At 49.7% G+C, this 10,425-nt stretch overlaps 2 protein-coding genes across 7 annotated transcripts; one reads left to right on the top strand and one right to left on the bottom strand.

Moving 5' to 3' along the window:
- The first annotated feature begins 1,073 nt into the window (after positions 1-1,073).
- LOC117143028 (protein TRC8 homolog) lies at positions 1,074-5,331 on the top strand. 2 transcript variants are annotated; one of them, XM_033307414.1, is made up of 7 exons: positions 1,074-2,144; positions 2,547-3,117; positions 3,328-3,868; positions 3,926-4,100; positions 4,318-4,499; positions 4,561-4,761; positions 4,830-5,331. In XM_033307414.1, exons 1-7 carry the CDS (start codon positions 1,724-1,726, stop codon positions 5,175-5,177), a joined length of 2,439 nt encoding a protein of 812 aa, XP_033163305.1. In that variant the 5' UTR covers positions 1,074-1,723; the 3' UTR covers positions 5,178-5,331. The 2 variants fall into 2 exon arrangements, with proteins under 2 accessions (XP_033163305.1, XP_033163304.1); XM_033307413.1 differs by having other exon boundaries at positions 4,303-4,499.
- A 376-nt stretch (positions 5,332-5,707) lies between these two features.
- On the bottom strand, positions 5,708-10,100 carry LOC117143029 (F-box/LRR-repeat protein fbxl-1). 5 transcript variants are annotated; one of them, XM_033307416.1, is made up of 7 exons: positions 10,001-10,100; positions 9,047-9,277; positions 7,486-7,810; positions 6,804-7,422; positions 6,581-6,748; positions 6,313-6,516; positions 5,708-6,253 (listed from the first exon to the last, which is right to left on the bottom strand). In XM_033307416.1, exons 2-7 carry the CDS (start codon positions 9,128-9,130, stop codon positions 6,118-6,120), a joined length of 1,536 nt encoding a protein of 511 aa, XP_033163307.1. In that variant the 5' UTR covers positions 9,131-9,277; positions 10,001-10,100; the 3' UTR covers positions 5,708-6,117. The 5 variants fall into 5 exon arrangements, with proteins under 5 accessions (XP_033163307.1, XP_033163308.1, XP_033163310.1 ...); XM_033307417.1 differs by having other exon boundaries at positions 9,047-9,313; positions 10,001-10,081; XM_033307419.1 differs by having other exon boundaries at positions 9,047-9,249; positions 10,001-10,070.
- Positions 10,101-10,425: the final 325 nt, after the last annotated feature.

The following is a 10,425-nucleotide window of genomic DNA, read 5'->3' as shown; positions in this document are numbered from 1 at the left end:
CGCCAGTGCGCACTTTGCAGCCCCACGAAGTATGCAACACAAAGCGCCAGCCCAAAACTCCTGAAAACTATGCAAATTACCAAGCTGGAAATAAGTAATATTGGCTATATTATATTAACAAAATGTAGTGGATGTATTTAGGCATGTATTTCATTTCTACTACTACAACTGAAGTACTGAAAAATCGACAAGCATGCATTCCTCGACTGAGTAACCGGCTGTTTGTTTTGTTATGACCTGTGCAGTTTGTTTAAAATTCTTGTGGCGCGGCATGAAAAATCAATTATGTTAGTTGAACTTTCCTAGCTAAACGCTAAACAATTGCGCATAATTACGAGCGTTGCGTTGGGGACGAAACCAAAACGAAACCCAAATGCGGACTGCATCGCATTTGCCGTTGTCGTTGCCTCAATTTGTGCATTTGCATAGCAAAAAGGGAAGGGGATTGCGGAGTGGGGCGTCTTCCAGGCGCTGTGTGCCACAAACAAGAAAGAACAACAATTAAGGTGGCAAATGGCAAAAGTTAATGGCCGAACAATTGAGGAAATTCACGTAAACGACTTCGGGGCCCTGCGGATACGGATTGGAATTGGGCGCATTCGCAAGAATGCAGGAAATGTTCGCTTTTAGAACTAGAAACTGCGGGCATTTCGGGAAATATGAGCAGAGGAAATGCTTTCAGGGGTTCGCTCGTTTCTCTGTAAGCATAATGTTAAATGAAATACCTTCCTTCATCAAGTATTCTAGCTGAATAGTTTTTGCTTTTCGGATTCAGAGCAAATTTAAATTTCGCAGACAGCGCGCCAAGCTAACAGCAGCACTAGTCAACACTGGACATATCAGTTAACAGCTCTGGTAACGCCAGCTTAGGCTTTACATTGAGTGAATTTAAAACTGTAATTATCGTTAGAAACTAAAAAGTAAATCTAGTTAAATGTTTTAACAATAACTAAAGCAACAAGTGGTAACAAAATTGCTACCTAAACCTCAATCAATTTCAAGTTAAAGTAAACTCTGCCGAATAGTGTCTCTCTATAGCACACAGAAGGCTAGACCAGACCCGTTAGAAAGTAGTTTTTGAACAGAATACCTAAAATTACCAGTACCCCAGACCGACACGCAGCAACAAGCGCATCTTCGCTGCTGCGAATTTTAAAAAGCGAAGGCAGAGGGAATTTTAAGAAGCGCGCCACACTATCAGCTGGCCGCGACAATCGATAGTCGTGCGAAAGCAGGGCCGCGGAGCAGCACTGGCGACCGTAGCGATAGGCAGCAGCGCCAATCGATAGCTGGGTCGCAGAAGGAGGAGGAGAAGCAGAGGAGAAAAACAAAAACCAATTGCGAAAAGTGTAAAGTTTAGAGCGCAGCGCAATTGTGTGGAAAAAAAAAGCGGAGCACAAACGAGCCGCCAGCCGCAACGAAACCAAGCAGATAGCAGCACCCTTTTTCCACGACGCGCCAGCGGGAATTTGCACCTGCTGCGGGCGGACTCACACACACGCACCCACACACTCACTCACTCGCGGGCAGCCAAATCGTCATTCTCGACTATTTTTTTGTTTTTTGCGAAATCCAAGACGAAGGCGAATCCACAACAAATGCAGATTGGAGCTCGATTGGCTCGCGATTAGTGCCTAGTCACGCGGGATCAGCAAAGCAAAGCGAGGAGGCCAAAAGCCCGGAGAAGGATACGGGATACGGTTACGGTTACGGATAGGGAGCCATGTCCGTGCGGACGAAGGTTCTCGGCCTGGTGGACGTGATGATGCGCGTGCCACCGGTGATGGTCATGGATGAGATACTGAAGATGGAAATGGGCATGCACTCGTGGCTCTATCCGGACAAGGACAAGGCCAGTGGCGCACTGGATCCGCCCACGGAAGCGCCAGCGGTGCCATCCAGCCAGGATCCGTTCGCCAGCATCAAGGAGTTCTTCGGACTCCGCGCCGGCGACGCCATCTCCCACATGACCTCCTCCGCCCAATCTGTGCTGGAACAGAGCATCGAGGACGCCTCCGAGACGGCAAAAACGAACGGCGTGCTCAGCTCCGGCTTCAACTCGCTGATGAACGAGCTGTCCAAGGACCAAACGCTGGCGGATGTGCTCAGCATCACCACGGTCAAGTTCGTGTTCTGCGTGTTCGGTGAGTCATCTGCAGGGGTTACTTTGCCTCGCCAAGGGCACATAGAAGCGTTCTGGGAACGCTTTCACCAAGGATTAGTCCCCAGTTACTTAGAAAATAACTTAGATATGAGTAGAATTGAGATAACAAGTAATCGCAGAATCGAATGTAATGCTTACTCAAGCAAAAAGGCCAAGTATTTATATGAATGAATAGTTAGTTACCCCTTAAAAAGCGTGAATTGCTAGCTTGAGCATTCCCATCGAACCCAAAACGTAAACACAGGCAATTAAGTTATTTCGAGTTCATTGTTTCCGACCTGCTGACGAAATCATCCAGAATTCCAAGGGCCGCTTATCGGGCGCACTTTGAACGCCAGCGAAACGTAGATATACCTGACTCACAATCTGTGTGCTTTTGCAGCTTTCCTGTCCGCCGCGTGCATCTTCATGCTCTGGACCCGGCATCTGGTGATGGTCTACATGTTCCTCACCTCGCTGGGCCTCACCTTCCTGTCCTACTGGTCGAACGTGAGTGCGCTGGCGCTGATGGAGCGGAGTCCCAGCATGCTGGAGGACCTCATGTCGCTGAACACCACGAGGCTGCTGGACTCGGGCGGCGTGGTCATGTCGCTGGCGCCGCATCTGATGGCCCAGTGGTTCATGGGCATGCTGTTCGCCTACATCCACCTGGGACCGAGGTTCGAGAATGTCCAGAGATCGATGCCCATCATCTTCGCTAGTCCAATTCTGTTGGCCATGCTGCCGCTGCCGGCGAAGGTGGTGCAACACCTGCCCGTGGTGGCCGCTTTCACGCCCATCATCCTCACGAAGATCACGCTGATGCAGAGCGCCATGGAGGCCAGTCGCACGGTCTACAACGGATACCAGTACGCCATGAACTTTGTGTCCAACTTTGGACTGTCGGCGCTCATGGAAAACGAATGGCAGAGGCTCAATGTGCCCAACGTTCTGAGGGTTTTTTGGACCATCAGGTGGGTTTCGTTTCCGAAGCGGTTCATTAATTTATGTTAATCATGCACGTGGAACATTCTAATTCTCGCATTTGGAGCGTTAATGTGTCAATGGAACAAGGCCATCAATCACATTTTATGTCCATTTGGATCTTCTGTTATTAATGGTCTAAGCAAACAGATTAACTGGTTTAAATGCATAATGATCGAATAGAACACCCTGCTTTTCAGAATAATCCAAGGAGGCTATGCCCTGGCCACGACGGAATCGGATGAGCCCCTGGATCTAATGACGGCCACACAGAAGCTGCTCGTCGACGGCTGTGAGACCCTAACGGCGGTGCTGGGCATGACGGGCGTCATCTCGATGATCTGCCACTACATCGGACGCGGCTTCCAGTGGTACCTGCTCACCTACGACAACGACGAGGAGAAGTCGCTGGGCACTGTCTCCGCAGTGCTCTTCTACATCCTCGCTCTGCAGACGGGTCTAACCTCGCTGTCGCCAGACAAACGCTTTATCCGGCTATGCCGCAATCTGTGCCTGCTGATGACCGCTCTGCTGCACTTCCTGCACAACATCGTGTCGCCCATCTTGATGTCGCTCAGTGCGGCACGGAATCCCTCGCGGAAACGCCATGTGCGCGCCCTCTCCGTCTGCGCGTTCCTCGTGGTGATGCCGGTGTCCCTGCTCTACTACCTTTGGTCGCAGCGATCCATCTCCACCTGGCTGCTGGCGGTTACCGCCTTCTCCGTGGAGGTCATCGTCAAGGTGCGTGCGAATGCGATTTGTCCGCTTCAGGAGCTACATCTTTTACTTCTACCGCAGGTTCTCGTTTCGCTGGCCACCTACACGCTCTTCCTGCTGGACGCGCGGCGGCAGTTCTTCTGGGAGAAGCTGGACGACTACCTGTACTACGTGCGCGCGTTCGGCAACTCGGTCGAGTTCTGCTTCGGCATCCTGCTGTTCATCAACGGTGCTTGGATTCTGGTCTTCGAGTCTGGTAAGTTGGCGCGCAGCGTGTCCCGTCCCTGTTACATTAACACATGAGTAAGCGCGAGTGTTCATCACCGCATTTCATTGGCATCGGATCTGTCCATCTCGATATCGAGTCCATTTTGTACGCGTCCAGCTTTTCTGTTCTATGTGTGCATGTAATATTTTTATTTGGTTGATTTTGTGTACCGATAACTATAACTTGATAGCCCAAAATGCTACAGGCGGCGCCATCAGAGCGATCATGATGTGCATCCACGCCTACTTCAATATCTGGTGCGAGGCACGGGCGGGCTGGTCGGTCTTCATGAAGCGGCGTTCGGCGGTCCACAAGATCTCAGCCCTACCAGAGGCAACTCCTGCCCAGCTGCAGGCATTCGACGATGTCTGCGCCATCTGCTATCAGGTGCGTATTGTATCCATTGTATGTAGCATTCCACGTGACTCAACTATCGTTTTGCATACAGGAAATGTATTCCGCCAAGATCACGCGGTGTCGCCACTTCTTCCACGGCGTCTGCCTGCGCAAGTGGCTGTACGTCCAGGATCGTTGCCCCCTGTGCCACGAGATCATGATGTACACGGACAAGGCGGATGAGAATGCGCCGGAGGCGGAGCCAGCGGCAGCTGCCCAGGCTGAGCAGCCGATACGGATATACCCGCGAGACGTGAGTATCAAATGGGGATTCCTGTTCGTTAGCTTCAATGTACATCTATCTATCCCTTGAACTTGCAGGACGGCAACAACGCAGCTGCGCCGCGACGCTCTCCGGAGCGCGCTCCAGTCGAAGCACCAGAACAGGCGGCCGGCACCAGCTCCTCCAGCGCAGCGGCGACGATCGGAGCGGATGCAGTGTCGGCCATCGTGGAATCCGCAGCGGCTGTGGGCGAGGCGCGTTCGCTGGTCAGCGTAGCCAGCAGCAGCGCCACCCACCGAATCAGCGCTAGCGGGAGCAGCGACAGCAGCTACATGTCCGCATCCGCCCAGCCGCCGCCGCCGACGGCCACCTCGGCTGCTGCTGTGGCCACGGCGGCGGCCAGCAACACGACGCACATGTTCCGGATGTCGCAGGACCAGCAGTAGTCGCATATATAGGGTAGGATAGGACCGAATCGGTTCGGATCGGACGGAACGGGAGCGCTCGGCGTACCTTGCGTTTCTTATATATATCTTACTACTTGGAAACGTTCTGTGTGTTGTTAGTGTACTTATGTATAAATGCAAATCTTCGTAGCGACCCAAGGCTTCTCTATTCCCCCTGCCCAAAGAGCAATCTATTCCCAACACACCAGCACACCAACACCCGCACTCGACCACAGCACCCACCTTCGATCCGATATCGTCATAGGCACAGACATTACGTATGTATAACTCACGCAGCCATGCTTAACTAAATTATATACCATGCATATAATAGCTGATCGGTAATGAGACGATAATTGAAACGGAGATGATCTACATATGTACGTTAAGTTTATGGTAAAAAGTTGATCCAAAAATGTTGAAACACACACAAAAAAAATTAGCCCTAAGTTTGCAATGGATGAGAGCAGTGTAAAAATCATCAGCAAAACGCTAAAACGCAAAAACGATAAACATTTTATGTGGTGAAGTCTGAAAATGATTTAATCAAGTTACCAAGTAAATCTAGTTAAAAACAAAACACGAATCAACGCGGATTGAAATGATTAAAAACCGAGAGCAAGGCGAAAAGTTGCGTTGTATAATTTTGTAATGTAAAAATAACTTGTATAAGCAAATCCTTGTTTTGTTTTTATTTAAATTACCTATGTACGTTTATTTAGATTTAAAGTAATTAAACGAAAGAAGCGGAAAATACAGAAAACATTAAAAAACAGTCTAATTTTAAGCGAAAACACACAGAAACATTGCCTCCCCTGCCCCTTTGGTGGGTGGAATCCCTTCCAGAGCTCTGCAATCGGGTAAGTGCACAAAGATTACTTCAAAATCTACCCATCCTCTCTTGCCTTTCAGTTCTGAAACTCCAAGCCACTGCAACTCCTTAGTTGAAAATCAAATCGTTGTAGTTGCGGAGCAGGTGGTAGGGAGACACCCGGCAGCAGGTGGTGGTGCGCACCACGGTGATGCGATCGGCACGCTCGAAGTTGGCCTTGACCGTCTCATAGTAGCGACCATCGCTGGAAGCGAAATACTGATGTAAATCCTGCATAGAAATAGGAGTCTAATGTAGACCCACCTGAGCACCATGCAGCGCAGCTTGAGGCACTTGACGCGCAGAATATCGATGGCCTTCTGGCTCTTGTCGGAGAAGCGCAGGTTGTCCGGATCCCAGCGCAGCTCCAGGCGCTCCAAGTTGCCGCAGTTCGAGGCGATGGTGTCCATCAGCTGGTCCACGTGGATGTTGACGCCCAGCTTCTCCGCGGTGCCCATGACAATGATCCTGCAGGGTAAGTTCATAAGCTCATAAGAACATCTTTAATTTGATGACCAATAGAATCTCCTACTTGCAGTTGCCCAGCAGGGGCAGGATGCTCATCCACAGCTGGTCGGTGATGTGGGGCATGCCCGAGAGGCAGCAGGCGCTCAGCTGGTGACCCTGGCGCTGAATGAACTTGAGCAGGCCCTCATCCGAGATGTTGTCCGAGGAGTCCAGGTCCAGGGAAATGAGCGACCTAAATCATACTGCTATCGGAGTGTTTATATAGAGGAGCTACTGTTTCAGCTCACCTGGTGGTGCCCGATTCCATCCACTGCTTGAGAACGCCGTCGTTGAAGCCATTGATCTGTCCGGCTGAGAGGAACTTGAGGCTGGGGATCCTGGTCAGCATGTCCACGAGGCACTCGGGCGAGAGATCGGTGGCCGTGATGTCCAGCTCCTGCAGGGCGCACTTGTCCCACTCGGCCTGCATCACGAACTCGGACTTCAGGCTGGTGCCGTTCATGAGCAGGCAGGTGAGGCGCTTGGAGCGCTGGATCAGGGTCTTCAGGGTGGAGCCGGTCACTTTGTTGCAGAAGTTGACGGCCAGGCACTCCAGCTGGATGCAGTTGGAGCTGAAGGCGTCGATGTGCGAGTCGTCGATGAAGTTGATGCCGTACAGGTTGATCACGCGCAGATTGGGCGTGGCCGACTTGAGCTTGTGCACGTTGATCACCTCGTAGATCTCCTCCTCCTCCTCCTCGCACTTCTCGTACGTGCCGATCAGATGCAGCACCTCCAGGCCGTTGATGAAGTTGTAGATCTTGCGCATGAAGCCCTCCATGAAGATCACCTCCGAGAGGCAGACGCACATGTAGCGCAGCTTGGTGGGAAAGGCCTGCATCTCGCTGAAGTCGTGCAGCTGCATGGCTACGAAGTACAGACACTCTAGAGTTTAAGCCGGACAATCGGCGCCGTGGCGCACGAACCCACCTGTGGAGAAGTCCAGCAGCATGTGGGTCAGATTGGGGCACTTGGCGGACAGCTCGTGGAGCACCGTGTGCGTGATCAGCTCGATGGGCAGCTCGATGTAGCGCAGCGTCGGCCCGAATCTCACCGAGATCAGCTGCAGCAGCATCTCCAGCGAGCCCACGTGCAGTCCGGAGACCTCCGGTCGCAGGCTCACGTTCTTCCACAGCCGCGTGTCGTAGGCAATCTGGCGCCATCGCCGGCAAATCCTGGCCAGGCGGCAGATCTCGCGGTGCGACAGATACGAGAAGATGTGCAGCAGCACCTTGTCCGGCAGCTTCTCAATGGTCTGCGGATGAGAGTCACGATATATAGTGGATCTAAATGATTCAAATATGATCTCCAAATGGAACTAAACGTTTGAATGGGCGCATAAAACGGACAGATCGGAATAGTTGAGCGCGAATGTGGTGCTATATATTCTACGGGTGAGTGATTCTACAGATACGCTCTCTTATGCTCTCCCAGTTTCGAGTGATCTGAGTGGGTTCCCTTGGTAATATCCCAATTCCCAACATCGTACCGTATCGGCGAAGGGACTGCGAACTGTGCCGTCGGAGAGGTAGACCTGCGAGGCCTCCACGGCCAGCTGACCCCAGATATCGGTGGATATATCCATGGCTGGGTGCGGATGTTTCGGAACCACTTGCTTATATAAAATATAGCTATATAGCAAACTACGCGTGCTCTGCCTGCGAGCCGAGAATATCCGTCGTATCGAGCTACTTTCGCGCTACTGCGAGCCGCATTCCCATCGACGTGCCATCGGAATCTCCAAAGATCCGCCAGGCAGTAGTGGACTCAAGAGAACCCTAGGCGTATTTATAGACCAGCGCCAGTAACGAGAGCACTGCCACCTCGCATCACTCTATCACTCTACTTTCGGATGCATCAGCTGTGCTGTTCACGGGCGCCCCACTACTCACGCACTAGAACCACTAGAACCACCAGCACCACCCACCCGGCGGTGCACGTGGAGAAACATTGGTGAAGTGGTGATAATTGCTGCCTAACCTAATACGCTTCTCTAGAGATTCAAAATCATTAGTAAGCTGTCTAAAAGTATCTCCATATATTTTACTAAAAGTATCTGAAAGTGCTTCGTACTTATTGCGTTCCTCTAGAGATTCAACATTCGTACTATGGTGTCTAAAAGTATGCAACACCTTTTATAGGTACGGATAAGCATAGGATCTTAAGATATCATCTTAAGATATTTCACTATCTTCTACTTCTTAGATACTTTTAGATGCATCTGAAAGTGCCTCTGTTTTCAGAGGAATAAACTTCTGTGCTTTATCCTTTAGAGCCTACTATAAGATACATTTCCGCACTGCTTGCTTTTGCATACTATATTTAATAGTAATAATTGCTTTTGAACCCCTTTTACTTTCTCAGTGCACGATGTTTGTTGCCAAGAATTCTATATATATACGCCATTTATTCTGTCTGGCTTTGTTTTGTTTACTACATCTGTATCTATATCTATCTACACATGTGTATGTTCTATGTACAGGGTACTCACCAGTCGGGTCTTCACCACACCCGAGTCGTGGAGTCCGATGGCCTGCGAGGAGGTTTGCGCTGCCAAAACATTCCAATTATCCATGGTGGGCACTGCGCTCTAGTTCGCGATTTGGATCGGGATCAGCCGGAAAGCTTAAGGTGTTCGCTGTTTCAGCTGTATGTATGTGTGGTGGTTCTGTTTCTGGATCGGTCCGCTTCTATCTATGAATCCATGTATCTATGTATCTAGCTAAGGGAGGAGATGTGCCGGCTATACTAGTGTGTGCTATAGATACAAGCATACATACTATGAGATACATTCATTCATGAGCTAAACTATTTCTGCAAGGCTTTCCCAATTAGTCACACTGAATTTTAGGCATTTTAAACTAATTGTTATTTAGAAATTAGTATAGAAGCAGCTAAGTTAATTTATTACCACATTTTGGAGCACATTTATAGGAAATCTATATTCAGTTGTCTATTAGTTATTTATTAACTTCTGAAAAGCATGAGTATATTAAGTAAGCAAGCAAAAGCAGTTACTTTAGACTCAATTATTATTCAGTTAATTACCCATTTGATTAGTTGATCAAACGAAATTGTTAGACACTTTCTACGAATAAACGAGTGCGAGAAGGAAAGCGATTAATTAATTAATTAGTCGATGCCCGCAGGCGATTAAAATAGCAAATTCACAATTATGCAAACTCAGTGAACACACATTGTTCACTTGCGACTTTTGCCTTTTGATTTGAGGGGGGAGGGGGAGAAGAGGGGCGTCGGATCACAATTTGTTCACCCTTCGCCCGATTTATTAATAGTTTTCCCTCAGCTGGCGGATCTGGTGGAAAACTGTTGGGGTTGCAAGTGCAACGCGGAAAAAGTAGTTTCGTAACTTTCGCACTTTCGTTGCAAGTTGCAATCACTGGGGAAATTCACTTGGCAATTCACTTATTCTGCGGCAAATTACTGGCAAACTGGATTGCTAGATTCCGGCGGAAATCGACGGATTCGGCGGCTTTACATGGGCGACTGCTCCGCGTTCTCGACGGCTCCACAACTCTGAGAAAACTGAGAAAATCAGGCGTCCGCGGAAAATGGTTTATGCCAAAATTCACTCGGCTAGTTGATCGTACTACATGCGGAGTACATGGGCACATGGGCATCTGGGGATGTACCCACATCCGTGGCTATGGAGGGGTTATTCGGGGCGATCTCTGCGAGTGCAGGCGTCATTTGCTTTTCCCATGGCGAGCGGCCAACAGAGGGGCGGTTGCCCAGGGGGCGTGGCCCATCGTTGGGAAACAGAAATTATAAATGCCGCTGTTTTTTACAAAAAATTTATTCTTATGATTTGAATACTGGATTTAATTCAATAAATCAGCATAAGAAGCA

Source organism: Drosophila mauritiana, chromosome 3R (genome assembly GCF_004382145.1).
Source record: "Drosophila mauritiana strain mau12 chromosome 3R, ASM438214v1, whole genome shotgun sequence".
Lineage (NCBI taxonomy): Eukaryota > Metazoa > Arthropoda > Insecta > Diptera > Drosophilidae > Drosophila > Drosophila mauritiana.
This window is presented reverse-complemented; position numbering and strand designations above follow the sequence as displayed.